General features: G+C 38.8%; 1 protein-coding gene across 1 annotated transcript in view; it reads right to left on the minus strand.

Moving 5' to 3' along the window:
- The window catches only part of GTF2F2 (general transcription factor IIF subunit 2), a 121,675-nt gene that overhangs the window by 88,237 nt on the left and 13,658 nt on the right, over window positions 1-19,780 (minus strand). Inside the window, exons 3-4 of the mRNA XM_033104974.1 lie at window positions 11,553-11,571; window positions 10,234-10,378 (exon numbers count right to left, since the gene is read on the minus strand). Coding sequence (XP_032960865.1) covers window positions 10,234-10,378; window positions 11,553-11,571 — 164 coding nt within the window. The remainder of the gene's footprint in view (window positions 1-10,233; window positions 10,379-11,552; window positions 11,572-19,780) is intronic.

Here is a 19,780-nt window from a genome sequence, read left to right on the forward strand (position 1 = left end):
AAACAAATGTGCTGATATTCCTTGCATAAATTATAGGTCAATTTTTTGGAGGAATAATGCTATAAATATTATCTAATTCATACACTGTCAGTGTGATTATTACAAGACAGATATAGAGAGACTATATTACCAAAAAAAAAAAAAGGTGCTAAGGCTGAAACAGAAGTCAAAAGTCTTCTTTCAACCTTACACTCTTCATTGATCCATCAGTATTTCCACCAGAAAACATGGGACTGAATTTTTAAGTTTCTTAGTAAGCATTTTTGATCACATCATTTATGCTAAAATTCAGGAAATTTAAAAAAATTCATGTGCTAAAGAAACAGAAGAAACCAAAAACAAAGGCTTGTCAAGATAGACATACCCCATACTAAAAAAATCTCTATTCAGTCTAAGCATTGAACTTCCCTAATTGCTAGAAATTTGGACAACACGGCTTAAACTATCTCTAAAAACGGTCTTGGGTTTTTTACAGTGAAACTGTAAAGATTTTGTTGTAGCAACTGCAGGCTCATCCCAATGAGGCACAACCATACACACTAACTCCAGGGTAATGATCACCTCTGGAAAGGGAGGTGGGCGTGGGAGCGGGAAAAAGAATGGCATACCAACTCTATCTAAAATGTTCTGTTTCCTTTTTAAACATAACAAACACGGCAAATATTAACAATTATAAAATATGACCCACAGGTTACACTATTCTCGACACTTCCATAGGATTGAAATATTTCATTATTAAAAAAGTGAAGAGTAAATCATACTTTTTTTTTTTGAAGGCGCAGCTCACAGTGGCCTATGTGGGGATTGAACCGGAAACCTGGTTGTTCAGAGCACTGCGTTCTAACCAAATGAGCTAACTGGCCACCGACGGAGCTAACCGGCTGCCCCGTAAATCATACATTTTAATGAATTTCACTTGTGACTCCAAACCTTAATATTACCCATACACTCCATCCAGCTTTTGCCTTTTCTTCCCCTCATCCTCATCCCCAGGTTATTAGAGCTACAGTACGTATTAACCGTGTAATTATGCATGTATAACTGAATGTGAAAGCCTATAAACATGCCTTTTATTCTTTCTAGACACTAAATAAGAAACATCTTCTGCTATTAGGCTTAATTTTTCAGAGAGTAGACATGGCTCAGGCAGTCGGCAGTAAAATTCAACGCTGAACCTCTGTAGTCAGCCTCAAACCTTGGGGGCATTTCAGGAAATGTACAAAACACGAAAGTCATACATCTTTGTTTCAGTTTGTTCTTCCTCACAAGTAGACGAGTGTCAGAAACTGGTATGATTCCAAACGTTGACTAGCATGACTGTTACTCAGAGTAGGCAAAAAAACAGAGCTTGCTTTCTCTCCACAGGGGCCTTTGCCCACTCTTCACTGGGAGAGCTGAAAAGCCCGGATGGGACCTGGCGATGGCTGCCATGTGAGGGCAGGGCGGTGAGACCACCCAGAGCTGCCAAAGAACTCAGCAGACCTCGGTCGGCAGGCATTTCTCAGGCAGACCTAGCAGCATTTCTGTTACCTATTTTAAAAAGAGCTTGTTTTAAAAATGTATTTCTAAATATGAGGAACTACAGTGGGTCTAGTCACACATTCTCTTAGAATTTTCGTTCTCTCATCCACACAACAGAGAGTTGATTTAAAAGTGATTCCCTCTTGGGATTGTGGAGAGAATTAAATAAGACAAGAATGTGAAGGCAGGTTATATACCAACATATAAGTGTAATAATAAATACTTAAAGGAAATAGTTTAACAGAGGCTCAAATCCAGTCGAAAAATAGGTACTGAACTCTTAAAACACCAACAACAAGCCGTGACACAGGGCAGTAGTCCACTGCCATGAGTGGAGGAAGTGTCTCCATTAGGTGACAGCCAGTAAAAAGGGTTCAACACAACACAACACTTCAAAACGGAGCGTACATCTTCTCTTAACACAGCACTAAACCGGCATGCCTCAGAGTACAGGAGGGGTCCTCAAGACCATGTGGTGTCCACCAAGTCAAAACTATTAATATTTTCATTAAAATACGCAATTGCCTTTTTCACTGTTATTTGCATCGATGGTGCAAAAGCAATGGTGGGTAAAACTCCTGGGGCCACCACAAATCTAACTGTACCAGTGTATTGTTTACCACCTCCCACTACAGTTAAGAAGGCAGTTTCACTTAAGAATTGTCTTGATGAACAGTAAAAATTGTGGTTTATTCGGCTCTGACCCTTGGTACACATCCTTTAATATTCTGTGACCCCAAATGGGAAATCACATAAAGCACTTCTGCTGGATACCAACACAGGATGCCTGTGTCAAAGAAAAGCATGTGTGTGATTGTCGGAGTTAAAAGCTGAAGGAGCTTCTTTTTCAGGAAGATTTTTTATTTGTAAGAATGATTGACAAACTGGTAAGTCAGACTCAGGTAGCTGAAAGATATTTTCTCAAAACGAATGGAATAAGCCCATCTTTTCAAAGAAAACAACTGGCAGTATTTATTGCCATTAATAAAATTCAACCTCTGAAGTCAAAATTAGAAGTTTTGAAAAACTTGTACCCACCACAAGCTTGACAACTCTCCACTACTTAAAGACTTTCTGATTAAATCAGTGAAGTTAATGAATGCAAAATTTTGATATTGTATAATGAAATGTGTCAACATGTGGAAGAACTGCATTACTCAGTGAATCATTATTCACCAAATGATGGATGCATGATGTTACAAAATCATGCATAAGTGAAAGATTCATTCAAAGTACAAGATAAAACCAGTGGCTTTCAATGTAACAATATAAAAAGTTTGCTGATAGAATTTCAGACCCTGTCTTGCAACTCATCTTTAAGAAACTACCACTTGCTCTGGGATGTAAAGTACAGCACAGAAAATACAGTAGATGATGTTGCAACAACTATGTACAGCGCCAGGTGGGTACTAGACTGACTGGGGGATCCCTGCATAAGTTATATATGAATGTCTAACCACTGTGCTGTACACCTGAAACTAATATAAAATAATACTGAATGTCAACTGTAACTGGAAAAAAATAATTAAAAAAAGAAAGAAACTACCACTTGTAGAGTTTTGGTATAGTATCAAAAGAATTGAATTATCTGAAAGTGCTACTAAGTGCTCCTCCCATTTTTAACTACATATTTGCAAAAGGTTAGATTTTCTTCAGATTCTTCAACCAAAATACCATTGTTATAGACTGAATACAGAAGCAGATATGAGAATCCAGCTTGTCTTTTAAGCCAGACATTTACGAGACTGGCAAAATGCCACTTTTCCCACTAATTATTTTGGAAAATGGTTTGTTTGTTTTTCATAAAAATGTGTCATTTAGGTTAACATATAATATATAGAGGGGCCCTGAAACTAAAAAGTTTGAGACCACTGTACTAAAGTGATACAGGATAATTACAATTATGATAAGGCTAAAATAATCTCAGGGAATCCAACTGCACTGCAACCAGCAATACGCACATGGTGATAATTCAGGCAACAGAGTGTAATTAATGTTTAAGAGCAGTGTGAAAAAAAATTCAATGAAGAAGAAAACAGCTGCTGTTTGAATGCTATCAAGCATGCATACGTATACACGAAGCTGAATTCAAATCTCTAAAAATTATACAAGGTGTGATCAAAAAATATGGTGAATGTTTAAATTTAAAAAATTTATTACAGTAAAAGACACATTGCCATTATTCCCCCTCAAAACACTCCCCTTCATTTCAAACACACTTATCCCATCATTCTTGCCACTTTCTGAAGCAGTTCTGGAAGTCCTCTTTCGTATCTAGTTGCACTGTCCTGGCTGCCTCGATGTCCTGAATCATTTTGACTTTGGAGAAGAGCCAGAAGTTGCCTGGTGCCAGATCTGGTGAGTAAGGTTGATGACGACACACTGAATGCTTTTATTTGACAGAAATTGCCGTATACCAGAAGCAATGTGTGATCCGTTGTGCTCACCAAATACGGTGAATGCTGCTGCCGAGTGCCCTCCAACAGAAAGGCAGGATCTTCAATACAGGAAGAGGCACGTGGAACCTTGGTAACAGTGTGTGACAAGTGTCAACTTGTTCAGTGCAGTCAGTCAGGCGTGAGCTACAGTAGAGAGAATGTGTGTTTTGAAGTGTGCCGTCAATCATCCTCCATCATGACAATGTTATGTGTCACACATCGCTTCTGGTACAGCAATATTTGTCAAATAAAAACATTATGGGGTGTCCTCATCCAGCTTATTCACCGGATCCGGCACCATGTGTCCTCTGGCTCTTCCCCAAAATGATTCATTTGAGGCAGCCACGACAGCCCAACTAAAGACACTCAGGAAAGAGGACTTCCAGAACTGCTTCAGAAAGTGGCAAGAACGATGGGATAAGTGTGTTTGAAGCGAGGGGGGGAGGATTTTGAAGGAGATTAATGGCAATGTTCTTTTATTATAATAATTTTTTTATTTAAACATTCACCATATTGTTTGATCTCACCCCATATACCTGATATCCCATTTCTCAAGTTAATGTTTCCATCAGCACCCAAAAATTCAAGTTAAAAATGAAAATGTTACCTTTATTTATGCTTCATTTACCCCACTTGCAAAACAGCACCGTACAAGGCACGTTATAAATTCTACAGTATCAGTTCAGCTTTGAAAATGACTGGTAATTCAGCATCTTCAAAGAGCATCCCCACAGACACATGTTTTCCTCAAATATAAATGAATACATTCTAAGACATGTGTATTGGTGTATGTTACCAAATTCAAGCTGAAAGCAAATAGGTAGGTCACCACCAAACAAATTCCGGCATACTTCCACTTGTATCAGCTGCTGAGTTGTCTGGGAAATATGTCTTATTATGTGTACAGTTGTTAACTAACTGTCACAGCACACAGCACGGAACTAAGCGGATTAGCAGAGAGAAAGTAAAAGAATCATCTGCACCAAAAAAACATATAATGAGCAAGAAATAAAGTAGGGAACAAAGAAATTTAATATTCAGTTTTGAATCTCAAATGTCTTAGGAAAAACACTATTAACTTTGAAGGAAGAAAACCCATCCTTTCATCACTAACAAGTCACCTCACATGAAAACCAGTCTAAAATAGACTACTTCAACACATTTGCTGGCACAAACCAGTCCATTTACTATGTGCTCAATCCTACACTAGACACTACGGAGATAAGCATGAGCCATGGTGCCCTGCCCACAAGGTTTAATTAACGGACAAAAGAGTAATACAAACCTGAGTGCCATACTAGTCCAGATGCAGGAAGAATCAACAAAGGCTAGAGCAGCGAAGGGAGGGATGCTTATGACTGTGAAAGGGAAACAAACTTCTGGCCGAGGCAAATCAGAGGCAGTCGTCAGGAAGGTATTATAAAAGGTAAGGGATTCCAGCAAATTGGACTAGAAGAGGGTGAGAGGGAGGCGAAGTTTTCAGAGGACCGCTTTGGATTAAGTGGAATAAAGAAAGGTGGGTGTGCGATTTATACTATAGAAATGACCCAATGAGGCAACTGACTGACTGTGAGAGTAAGAGGAGGATGAGAATTATTATGGCCAAGAGACTTACAGAATGTGTCACTGACAGCAATATGGATAGATGGCGAATAAAGGAATGAAGACATGAATTTCATTTCATACCTTCTGGGTTTCAGGTGATAAACAAACCCAAGTGGACTGCCTGTTGAATCAACTAAAGATGGGACTGGACATCAGATGAGAGACCAGGCTTTTGTCACTGTTGCCACCCTGGTCCCAGTTTCGTCTTCTCCCCTCTGGATTGCCACCATAATCTCCAGCTTCCACCCGTGCCCCCCAAGGTCTCTCCTCAACCTGCCAGCCAGAGTGAACCTTTAAAATGTCAGATCAAATCACTATTCTGTTCAAAACCTTCCAGTGGCTCCCACTTCACTCAGAGTAAAACCCCAAATCCTTGCAATGCTTTACAAATCCTCTAGGATCTGCCACAGCCAAACCCCTCCTCTCTGGCCTAACAACCTCCTCCACCCTGTTGCCCGTCTGTTCCACCCACACTGACGGACCCTGCTCCTCCGAGAATGTGCCAGGCAGCTCCCACCTTAGCGTAAAAGTGTACCCTCTGACTTGAAAATGTCTAGTAGGCCAACTGACTCCCATGGCTAACTCTTCTGAAGGAGTTCAAGACACTGTTCAAATCCCATCTTCTCCACGGGCCCACGCTGACCCCGCCCCGCCCCCACCCCGTACTCCTGATTGCACGTCCCACGTTTTCCTCCAAGACCTTACCACCTTGTAGCCGGTGATACATTTTACTTATTTGTCTGTTGCTGTTTCCTCTTACTAAAATGTAAGCACCCTGAATGCTGAGATTTTGCTCACTAAAGTATCCTAGTCTAAATAAAAAAGGGCCTGAAAAAAGTAAGGAAAAATATCAATTTGTTGAATCAATGAACTGCTACAGAGGGGGTCAAAGATAATGAAAACTCAGAGCAAAAGGTGACCGTGTTTCCATCGGCTAGCTCTACCCCTGCCCATTTTCCCCAATATTTTCTAACTCAGTAACCGTCTCATCATTCATCCAGATGCTCAAGCCAAAAAAGCGTGGAAACCATCCAAAGATTTCTCACTTTCCCAACTCCCACACAGTAAATTCATCAGCAAAAACTGTTAAAATGACCTCTACTACCTCCAGAACAGGCTCCCACTTTTCCACTCCCACTGCTCCAGTTCAAACCTTTTCATCTCTAAACTAGACTACGAACTCCATACCTGAGCTTTTTTCCTTAGATCTCACTGAGGCGATTTAACACATTTTTACATAGATATGACAAAGTATGATAGGTAGGAGAAAGCAAAGTGAAGAAGAATACTTGAAGGCGAGAAAAAGGAATTTTATCTTCGCTTTCTTTCTTCCTACTCATGCACAATTATTCATATACTTCAAGGCCCAAATCCAGTATTATCTTCATTTTTGAAGCCTTTCCCAGTTGCTCAGGCAGAACGCATACTTTCCGCCTCTTTGTATATAACTCCATTAGAGCACTTTCTGTAGCAACTATTTTTGCACATATCAGTTGCCTAGTTGAACACAAGTCCAGGGGTATTCTAGCACAGGGCCTAGCATTAAAAATGTCTGTTGAACAAGTGAGTGAACACTTCTAGTCTAGAACTGGCAATTATAAAGAGGAAAACCGAAGTGTGAACACAGGCAAGGGTGCAAAGGACAAAAAGAAATACAAGTTATCTTGCTGCCAACAAGCAGTAGATAAAAATGACTAAACTGAAGTCCCAAGGTGGGGGGACGAATAAAGGCCCAACACATGAGGCAGTTCCACCTAGATAAGGATAGAGAGATAAGGGTACTAGCTATAGAATCCCAAGGAAAATAGTTACTAGAGAAATAGATTATTCAGAATTTCACAGAGAAATGTGGAGGTGGAAGAGGGGTAAACCTAAAACAGCCTTTAAAAATAAGACATGTTCTCTCAGATAGGATACCCAAATAGATACAAATTAATTGTAATTTAAAATGCTCATAAAACGGATTGTTTTAAGGACAAAGCAATGTAAAACATATCAGTACCTCCTAATCCCATCCTCCCAAAGACATTCAAATATACAGAATTTAATCATTAGAAAAACTGGCTGAAAGGGGCCTCTAAAGACCAGTAGAAGTATGTTAACAGAAGGAATAAAGTTATTAAAATTAAACTTAACACATTAAACTCAAATGAGGTTTTTTCTTATAAAATTCTATGTTTTATAGACCTGTTTTTAGTGTACTATTACAAAGAAGTGAAGAGTCTAGAAAGCAATTTTTTATAAGCAGTACAGGTGTATGCTTGAGGGAAAACATAAAAATAGTCAGGTAATGCGTGCCTCACGTATATTTCAGTGTAAAATACATGCCCACTCGATGTAAAATGGCTCAGTTACATATACTTTGGCAGGTTCATGACCAACCAACGCAACAGCAGAGTAGTGACTCTGAAGCTTTTGGGGGTCACAGTCCCCTCTGAGACCCCACTGAGAGCGACGGTCCTGTCCTACAGAGAAACGTGCGCACATACATCGATACCCCCCAGCATTTTAGGTATGTCATGGCAGTCACAGAGCCAGGGAACCCCGTCACAGAACTGATGTCTTAATGAACAGAAAGAGCAAACGACATAAGGCTCCTCAAAGAGAAAATAAACTGTTAAGAGCAACTCTAGAGCTTTTTTCTTGGTCATCTGGGCAATCAAAAAACACTGAACATAAAAATCTCAATTGGCTGAATTTTATCAAGTGATATACACCCAGATAAAGCTCAAATGCATGCATGTACCTTAAAATAAACTGGAAAACTACAGTGCTTAAAAATAAGATCTAATAATAATAATAACAGTTATTGATCAGTTACTATATATTGAGTGTTGTTCTAAATGATTTAAATATATCGATATTTATATATAAATGTAAATTATTATTCCCATTTCATAAATCAGGAAATTCATGTCAATGAACAATGACGCGAAAATGATTAATGCCATTAAGAAAAAATTCCCTTATAGAGACACCATCTAATAGCAACTTAGCCCTGTATTTGTATCATCACAGTTCTACAAAGCAGCACACATTGTCCAAATTCCAGAAGAAGGATGACAATCTTGATCCTTTTCCACATTCCTGCCAAGATAATCCTTACCACCACATTCACTTTGGAATATAATGTGAACACAAACTGTTCAAAAAGGGCACAACGTTAACTCCAGGATGGACGCCATTAAAAACGGAAGACTGATGTTGAGGATAAGAAATCCTAGCTTTCAAAATCACTGTCTTTTGTGTAAGTACCAGCAATAAATCATGCTCTGGAAAAACCAACAACATAATAACATGGAAAAAAAATCTGAAATCAGGTTTCTTTTTCTGCAGAGGAACTTCAAGCTCCCCTACCTCAAACTTTTTTTCCAGCTCTGCCTCCTTTTCACCATCTTGGTTCTGTGCCTCTTCCACTCCAGGACAACCAAAAAAGTAGGGAAAACTCCACAGGTTCAGTAGGTCCGACTAAATCCCATCAACCACAGACAAATGTCAGATTCCCCGGATGCACTCACAATGATTCCCATGACGCAGCAAACACCAAATGTTTGTTGAATGGTTTAATCTCCTTCAGGAGAAAATGCTTACCATTTTCTACCTCCTATAATACTACACTACCAATTATTATAGCATCAGAATAATGCAATAAAACAAATCTTTTACCTTAAAACCAGATGACAGAAAAATTGCAGTTTACTGTATTTTAGATTCTACATCCAAGGGGGGAAAAAAAGGAAAAAGAATTAATTTTTTTAGTTCAGCCTGTGGTAATCCAAGCTGATGATAATCCAAGACACCACAAAAAATTTATGTGAGCGTGTTCCTTTTTTTAACTATGATGTTCTTAACACTGTAATTTTTTACAGCTTTCTGTAATGTTTAATGAAGATACACCAAAATCATGGATCGTTTCTTTTATATCACCAATAAACTTTTTGAATTACATATGAGAAATTAACCCTACTAAAATGAGGTGGCCTGCTGCTTTAATAGCAATATTCTAAATTCAGTGAAGGTTAAAAACCAAGAAACAATGAAAATAAACATATATTCATAAACATATGCCGCAAAAAAGTTCCCCAAAACGTTTAATTCACAAACTGAAATACCTGCTCCTGACCTACTGAACTGTTAAAATATCTCAGAGCAAACACAAAAAATTGAAATATTTTCTACGCAGAGCTTATTTACACTATATTCTTGGAAATCAATACCAATTAAAAGAAGTTAATCTCTGCATTAAACAGTCCCTCTTAGTATAGAAAGCATGCGAAAGCAAAAATTCAGACTAAAATATCCCCTAATATTAAGCGGTATTTTTTAAAAAACAACTTATAGTTGCTGAATACCAATGTACCAAATCAGGCCCAGATGACCTTCTCTTGGCAAAACTCAGAACACTGTTTCTTCAACATCCTGGAAGGCAACTTGATGCTCCACACTTTTCCATCTGCTTTGTTCTATTTCTTCATGCCCCAAATGGGAATTAAACGTTTTGAGTAACAGCCAATCTGTCATCAATCACAGTAAAGTACTCAGAGCACCGAGGAAGCGTGATATGAGTAACAGAGGCGGGAACAGCCTTGGCAATGACCTCGGAGACTATGTTGAGACAGAAAAATCTATACAACATGTGCGGGAATCATATTAAATACTTCTCACTCACCCGATGAGCTCTCAGTAAATACAGTTAATGTTTGTCCTCCAACACTTTGCAAGACAAATGGATGTTCTCTCGGAGCACTGACTGAAGCTGGTTTTCCGCCAATATCATGAATATTTGCAAGCTCCTCATTCAGGGTAAATGACACCTAATAATAGATAATTTAAGCAGCGCGTGTTACAATAGACTTTTATATTCAAAGTATCTGTGCAGAAATTCTGATTATAATTCAAGTAATTTTTTTAAAATGTGAATCTTTTCTAGTCATTTTATTAAGCATTTAAAAAATCTCATCCAAAAATCTTTAATAGTCATAAAAAGAGAATCAATTCCCATCTGTCAGAATAATGGGGCTCCTCTACCGTTATAAATACAAACAGCTTTCAGATGTTTTCTCTGACCTACGGCTGTAGAAATTCTATTTCCAAAATAGAAACAGAATTTTCCCCCCTAAGGTCTCTGAGGTCAAAGGACCATGTCTCGTTACATTTATAACCTTAAGTAAAAACATATAAATATATATGTATGTATTTGTATGTATCTTATAGCAAAGTGCCCGGCACATACAAGGAAAACAGGATTTGCTGAATAAGTGAGTATGTGAAGAATATTAAGAAAGCAATTATACTTGAAGGCGGAAAAGTGAGCTACTTAGAAAGCTTAAACACTCCCATAATCAGAGGACAGATTTCTTTTTTTAGGTCTTAATGACTACTGTATGAGTACATGGTGCTGTTTTCTTTTTGAAAATTTAACAAATACAACTGAATGTCTAAATGGATAACTCAACATTGAAGTTTAGAATAAAAAGACATAGTAGGTGCTCTTTCAAAATGATTTTTACTATATACCAGATCTTCCCCAAAAGAACATCAAATTTTACATTGAAGGAATTTATAAACATAAAATACTAGTCTCCTCACCACACGGAAAGATTATGAAGCATTTATTAAATATCTCTCTACCGCGAATTATGTCCTAGACTTAATGGGTCAACTTCTAAAGCCCTCAAAAATCCACATCACACGCCTCTGCCACACTGAAATAATATAAAAATATTACTGAAGTAATACTAAGTTGCGTAAGCACTGGAAGAGGGGATACTTTAGGTCAAAGTAGAAAAATGCTAAAAATGAACAACTAGAAAAGAGTTCATTCATTCACACAAGACTGACGTTTATACTATTAATATTATGTGTTCCTGTCCCTCAGCTACTAGTTTGATGTGGAGTTTTCCAGAATATAGACACCACCCTCTCTTTACTAATTCATAGTAAAATAATCTCATGTTTTAAATAAAATTTAAACAGAAATAATCTTACCTCGGTCCTTCCTTGATTCCTAAAAGAGAGAAAAGGAAAAAAACTTTAATTATTTAGATTATATGTTTTTTACAAGTTTCTGATGAGGATTAAAAGAAATAACACTACTGAATATTTACATACAATATTACATTTACAGAGATTAATATTTACTCTTAGCTTTCCTCCACTATCCTATTTGTAATCCTATAGGAAAAACAAAAGTCTCATTAACTCCACAGAAGCATTTTATTATAAGTTTGTGTCACTTAACATTATTACAACCTGTACTAACAAGATCTTATCTAAATAATGACCTTATTACAATTCTTATCTTATTTCTGAGCATTTTTAGCATTCATTAACATGTAAATGAATATTTAATACCAGATATATAGTATTTCAGCAAATTTTACTATTTATTTTGTCTAGCTGAAGATGTTTCATTTACCTAACAAAATCTCAAAGATCAAAATTAAATTTAACAATATTTTAAAATTATAAATAATTTTCTCCACTCTAAAAACAATATACACCCATATATAAACATGCAGACAAGCCAACAGAAGTTTTAAAACAGACATAATTCCACTGTTAACGTCTTGGTACAGTAAATATCCTTTCAGACTATTTTCTACATATTTGAATTGCATGCTTTTAAATGTTATTTTTTTTACAAATATGGAACCAATGTACACCTTGCATAATACCCTAATTTTAAAAAAACGTACTAAATACCTACTATATGCAAAGTACTGAGTGTAAGGTCCAGCCAGCAGAAGATATAAAAACTATACTCATAACTATAAAACAAGACAAATTTTAACGTTTAATTAAGAGCGTCACAATGTGCCAGAATCAGGCAGGATACCATTTCTTCCATTTTAAGAGAGAAGGAATGGCTCAACCAAAGAGGCAGGTCTGAGCTAAGTCTTGAAGGGCAATGCGGTTTCATTAGGACGGGATGAGACTACAGTAGCAGAAGTAAATAGCTGAACAAAGCCACAGAAGAGTCTGATCACGCAGATGTGATCAGATTTGGCTGGAAGGGAGAGAACACAATAAGGAAAAGTGAAAGATGATCTCTAAAGGGGAGCTGGGGTTAGACCATGGAAGAGCTTGCATATCGCATTACAGAGCACAGACTCCGTTCTGTAGGAAATGGAGAGCCACAAGTACTGACTTGAGCAAAAGAATAACAAATACCAAGATACGCTCCAAGAAACCTGCACCAAAAAATCTACATGGAATGGCTACGAAGGCCAGTTAGAAAACTCCTGCTGCTCCAGCATCAGGCCTCAGCCTGATGTTCCAACCAGCCTTCACTCAGTGCTGTCACTCACTCACTGACACGAAGGGCCTACTATCCACCCACTAGGCACTGTGCCAGGGGCACAGTCTAGAGGAGCACAGGTCTGTATCTTCAAGAAGGTCCCAGTTTAACGAGAAAGATCCAATCATGAACAACTACAACAAGATAATAACTTTATGACAGAGGTAAAACATGCTGTCATGGAAATGCAGAAAAGTCAGCTAGGAAAAGATGAACTGAGTGAGGGATGAGGTCAACATGGGAGCCCTGCAGGCTAAGAGAATAATCCAACTGAACCCCAGAAACGAGACGGTGTCCAGCACATCCTTTCTAACATCAGTGAATGGTGGGCTGGAGCCAAGTGGGAAAGAGCCTCTCACACAAACTGCAGAGTCCAGAATCTTAAACAGAATTGTTAACCGTAGGACTTCTCAGAGTCTTTAATATCTTCAAATGCACTGTCAATCTTCTTTTTGTTGGGAAATTATCTAAAAAGAAGTTGAAAAACCTTTTTTCGGATTGCACATAAAAATATGAATTTGCAACTCTCTTATGAAGAGTTGGAAGATTTGGCAATCACGCCTGCCCAGGTCAGCATGACAACAACCCCCTCGTCCTGCACAGACAGGCAGGCACGGAATTCATATAGTCCCTCCCCCATCACTCCTGAACTTGGCGTCCACAGGCATCGCATTTCACGCCTGTTAAGAGAGAGGCACTGCAGGCGAAGACACAGACACTCGCATGTTTACTGAACCGAACTAAGGCTCGGGCAAAAACCCACACAAAGTAATGAAAGCTTGGGCGGCTGGTTGGCTCAGTGGTTAGAGCGCAGGGCTCATCACACCAAGGTGGCTGGTTCGATTCCCACATGGGCCAATGAGCTGCCCCCTCCACAACTGGATTGAAAACGACGACTTGACATGGAGCTGATAGGTCCTGGAAAAACACACTGTTCCTCAATTTAAAAAAAAAAAATTAATGAAAGCTTGAGCCAGGTAATTGCAGAAGGCAAGGAGCCATGGATGGCAGAGTCAGAATGACAGAGGAAATGACCGGAAATGGGCAGCAAGAGGAAAAAAATGGATTAGAGATCATGCTGCCACTTCTAGCTGGGTGATCAGAAAATCACCCGTGCAATTAGGAAATACTTGAGGGAGGACAACTTCATTTTCACATATACATAATTACAATGGCATCTTAGCTAATTATGAAGCCTGGATGATGACTAATTATGAAGTCTGTGTGATGAAGTCTGGATGAGTTAATTTTCTAGAATAAAAATTAATCTTTGAAAGTTAAAACTTCTTTTAAAAGGATTACGTCTTCTTTGGTCTTGGTGTGTGAATGTATGAAGCACCCGTGACTTCTGCTGTTCTACATTATAACCAACAGACCCTTTCCATGATGCCCTGTGGTTAACATGAAGAACACCGACTACACAGTAACATCTTCCGAAATGACACAAGTAAACATCTGGCTCATCCTCTTACCGACCGCCTCATCAAGCTGCGTGGTTTCCACTTCATTACTGAATCCATTTCTCAACACCCCACAGCTCCTTCTTTAGACTCCAGTCTGTTCCTCTTTCCTTTTTTTTCTCTAATCATTTGTCTTTCCTTTCTCTTACACTTTTTAAGCACTTCTTGGATTTGACACCAATGAGGCCAGACTTTTCACTAATGACCAACAGTCAATAAAGCACATACTTTTCTGGGATAAGAAAACCAATCAAATAATACCAAGTCTTTAACTGCTTCAGGGGTTTTTCATTTTGTTTTGATTTTAATTCTTATACATCCCACTCTTGGACAATCCAGCTCAAAAACCAAGGTGAGGCCAAGTAAGGTAGCAGGTATCTGCAGAGCAGGTTGAATAGGGTGGTCACAGTCCAAGTGTGGTGGAAAGGAAGTGCCTGGGGTGGCACCCAGGGCGAGGTGTCCAAGCTCAGGAGGGTAAGGAGGGCATCCCCATTAAAGAATGGATCAGCACAGAGTGTGTCAGAATCTAGCAGGGTGAGGGCATCCACGTGGGAAGACACACGGAAGCAGGCAGGTAGAGCCCGAGAGGAAAGGAGGCATGGCCACGAGGAGAGGGCAGCCTCAGAACAGGGGATGGAAGGAAGCCTGGATAGGCTGAGAGAGCATCCCTGGGGAGGACAGCAAAGGTAGCAGCTGAGCAAAGGGGTGCTACAGTCCAAGCAAGGTGAGGAGGGCATTCACACACTGGTAAGAATAGAGGTCTGAACAAAAGAGTGAACATCTTACAGATAACAGAAATCAGGTTTCTCACTTTCAGAAGAGGTAAGAATATGAAAAAGGAGAAGACTGGGATATACCCTGTGATGTTGGACTGCAACTGGATATTGCTGTCGCCTCATGATTTCCCATGTATGTACAGAAATAAATACAGATGTGAAGCTGTGTGGGTCCATACAAAGTCTAACAATTAAGTTCACGAGTTCCTCCTAGAAATGGTGCTCCATACCTCATCGCTGAATATCCTACAGTCACCTTCAAAGTACTCCCCGTGGGAAGCTATGCACTGATGGCAGCACCTAGTCCACCCTTCAAAGCAATTTTGGAACTCTTTTCCTGGAATGTCCATCAGACCTGTCATCATATTACCCTTGATGTCCTGAATGCCATCAAAATGTCTTCCTTTCAATATTTCCTTTATCTTTGGGTAAAGAAAGAAGTCATTGGGGGCCAGATCAGGTGAGTAGGGAGGATGTTCCAATAGAGTTATTTGTTTACTGGCTAAAAACTTCCTCACAGACAGTGCTGTGTGAGCTGGTGCAGTGTCGTGATGCAAGAGCCAGGAACTGTTGGTGAAAAGTTCAGGTCGTTTTTGTCTAACTTTTTCACACAGCCTTTTCAGCACTTCCAAATAGTAAACCTGGTTAACTGTTTATCCAGTTGGTACAAATTCATAATGAATAATCCCTCTGATAACAAAAAAGATTAGCAACATCATTTTGACTCTTGATTTGGACTGACGGAACTTTTTTGGTCGTGGAGAACTGGCTGGTTTCCCTTGTGCACTTTGACACTTTGTTTCAGGGTCATATTGGTACACCCATGTTTCATCACTAGTGATAATACGGCCCAAAACATCGTCTTGCCTCTCCAAAAGGTCTTGGCAAACTTCAACTCTCCTTTGCTTTTGTTCATTGGTGAGCTCCTTCGGGACCATTTTTGTACACACCTTTCTCATGCTAAGATTTTCAGTTAAGATTTTCCTAACTATTTCTCTATCGATGTTTACTTGGTCTGCTATGCTTCTCACAGTCAGTGGACGATTTGGACGCACAATTCAACAAATTTTTGCAATGTTTTCATCAGTTCTCCTCATTACTGGCCGCCCTGACCTCTCTTCATCAGTGATGCGTTCTCTCCCCTCAGAAAAACGTTTAATCCATTTGTACACTGCCGTTTTCTTCATGGCATTATCCCCATAAACTTGGACTAATATGTTCCTGATTTCACTTCCACTCTTGCCAAGTTGAACAAGAAATTTAATGTTTGTTCGCTGCTCTAATTCAAGCTCAGACATTCTCACAATGGCACACAAAACACGTAACAACAACAATGAACGTCACTCATCAAAACACCGCCACACATCGACACAAATACAGCTGTGAGACACTGATATACCAAGGTTATGAAACCTTCCCGAGCTGTTTGTACAGTACTGCCAATGTAAGCGCACGGTGGCAAGTTCACGAACTTAATTGTCACACATCGTATACTCCCTAGCTCTGCCCACTGAGAGGCCTGGGAGCAGCAATGTGCACTTGTGGTACCCAGATCTTAGTTTCTAGAAGGAACCAGGGCTCCTGGGAGAAATTAATGACTCCAGGGCTCAGACAAAAATGTACAGATGAGTCTAAAACATCTTTCTATGACAAAAAGCACTTAATGAATGGTGAGGACATGCCAAAAGACCATAGGACTTACAATACTTAACAGTAAACTTAAAAATGGTTAAGATGTTAAATGTTATGTGTTTGTGTGTTTGTTTATCACAATAAAGGGGGGTAAAAAGGGCACGGGAATCAGCTAGAAGAAGCTTCCAATGGCTAAATTTTGGACAATTTGAACATCAGAATAAATGATAATGGTGACAAATAGTGACCCACTGAATAAATCTGGAATGCATGAGTTCATACTAACACAGATAAATAAGTAAAGTGGAAAGTTTCATGGGGGATGGAACACTTACATAGTTTCCAAGCACCACCCCACAGAACACTTAATAATTACAAAGGCGGAAGAGACTACATTTAGTGAAAAAGCTTAGAAGACACTCCTTCATCAAAGTTCCCGCTACTGGTAACGGGACAAAATGAAAACATACAAACCTTCCTAGAAGACAGTAGGAACCCAGCTTCACCTTTGTGACATTCTTGCCAAAGATGCATAATAACCCGAATGTAGTCATGAAAAAACATCAAATGACCCCAAATTTTATAAGTGCCTTGTAAGCATCAATAGTGTTGACATTTATTTATACAGTGCACAGGTCAAGGAAAGACTTCCAAGTGTTCTAGATTTAAGGAAACTAAAGACTAACAACTGAACGCAAGAGGAGGTTGTGGACTGGCTCCTTTTGCTGTAAAACATTATGGAGACAATGGACAAACCTGGGCTGAGCTCGAAGGACGAGGAGCAGCAGTATTTGAGGTTAATCTGCTGACTGGCGGGGTGTGCTATACTTATGTAGGACAATGTCCTTGTTTGTAGTAAAAAAGTTCTGTCTACTGTCCTAACTTTTCTGTAGCTTGTGATTGCTTTAAAATAAAAATATTAAATAATTTAAAAATGTGCCCGTTTACTTAATTACTCCCTAAAGAATTTGAGAATGTTATTAATTTTTCTCTGTAACAACAGTGAAATGAGTATCTCTGTATGTCAATCTTTGCCTCACTAACCTGTTACTTCCACGAGTTAAGTCCCTAGAAATTGCTGCGTCACAGGCATGCTATTCTATTATTAACATTTCCAGCCTTCTCCTGATCCCAGTTCCACTCTTCTTTCTATAAGGACGTCACCAAGAACTGAACACAATACTTGCACTGTGAGCTAACTGGCAGAGAAAAGACTGGAACTTTGTTCTGAGCAGCAGTGTGTGTGTGTGTCTGTGTGTGTGTGTACACATACGTTGCCAGACTGCCCTTCAAAACGTTTGTACCGAATTAAACTCCTATCAATAATATAACATTGTTCTAAACCCAGTCAATTTCATAACAGAAAAACTCTATCTTATTGATTTTTTTGTTTGCATAGTTTTTATTATTAGTGGGCCCCCAGATGACATTGAATGTTAAATGTGTTTAGAAAGAAAGCTAGAAATTAAGTCTCTGAGATAAACCATGTTAGTATAGACTGCATGATTGTCAGTAAAATATGACAATACGTCAAACATTTTGAAACCTGAAGTTTTCTGAGGCAGGATGATGATGCAGAAAGAAGACTGGTTTTTAAAATAAAACAAAATTACAAACTAACTAAAATGTGGTACACATCAGATGTCCAAAGGTATAAAAATAATCCAAGTACAATGGTTTAGGAACATTGCATAAACTGCTTGACAAAAGCGGCCCAAATGTTACCAACTGTTAAAAAGGCTGTTACTCTCAGCTTACTCATATAACTGGACTCTCCTTTCTTCAGGTATCAAAACGGAACCAAATTTGGGAGGTGCCGCACCCACAGCTGCATGCGTGCTCCCTCCCTTCTGCCTCTCCCAAGTCCTCTTCCCCTGACAGGTGATAAAGAAAAACTGCAGCACACCCATTATTGCGTATTGAGTGTGCTATCCTTACTATTTTACTTTAGGGATCAAAGTAATACTTGGGGTTTGCCTAGCTTTCCCTGAGCCCTGTTTCCTTTTTCTCTATTTCTCATAATACCCTCTCCTCCCCATACCAAAAGATTTTACATTCCTTAAGCAGGTACTTTCTTTACACAGAGGTTTTCAGGAATGCAACAGTCATGGTAGAAAAAGGAGAACATCTGAGTTTCCAAAGTATTTTAACAAACCCTAAGCTATTTCATTTGTCTCCTAAACACTCTGTGGGCTGGGAAGGCATTATTACCCACATTTTACAAACAAGAAAGCTAAGACTTAGAGGGCTCAGGCCCACGGCCAAAAACAACTACCAACAGCCACTTGGGGCGAGAACCCCGTCTTGAGTTCTGTCTAGTGTAGTCATTCTACAATCCCACACACTTCATCATGGAAGTACATTTTTCCTTTAGCCTGTCTTTTTTCAGTGATGTACATTTCTGAGATTGTACAGTGTGACTCCCATTTCCAGTAAAACCAGTTATGAGAAATTCTGAGCTCCATGGGGAAATAAAAAAAAAAAAAGTAAGTAATTATCTGCATTACAAAGGATTACAAGCTGAAAAAGAAAAAAAAAATCGCCACAGATTTCAATTAAAAGTATGCATTCCTTTTTTTTAATAAAAGAAGGACAACTCACAAAAAAATGTGATTTATCTACCACTTTCCAGAAATGTGTTCATTTTATAAAGTCAAATATACAAACAAACAAATAAGTGAGGACTATTTCCATATTATTTCACTAGATTCATATAAAAAGCCTACAAAACAGGCGGCTTGAGGGATGAGGAACCTAAAGGCAGATTAAGTGACCTGATGTGAAAGACGGAGCCAGAACTAGAACACGCTGGCATTTTCTTACTGAATTCAAGCCTGGTCCCACTACAGAATGTACAGTCATTTCTTGAAAAAATGATGTATTACTTGTCCCTACCTAACTTGAAGAACTTGGGAAATAAAAGCACACCTGCTTCCAATCCACATCTGGTTAAGACAAAATAAGGAATTAAAATATACATCTCAAATAACAGCAAGTAAGATAAAGAACAAAATACTTAGGGCATAAATACTTGAAAGCATCAAAGTT

This window comes from Rhinolophus ferrumequinum, chromosome 4, assembly GCF_004115265.2.
Source record: "Rhinolophus ferrumequinum isolate MPI-CBG mRhiFer1 chromosome 4, mRhiFer1_v1.p, whole genome shotgun sequence".
NCBI classification, from domain to species: domain Eukaryota; kingdom Metazoa; phylum Chordata; class Mammalia; order Chiroptera; family Rhinolophidae; genus Rhinolophus; species Rhinolophus ferrumequinum.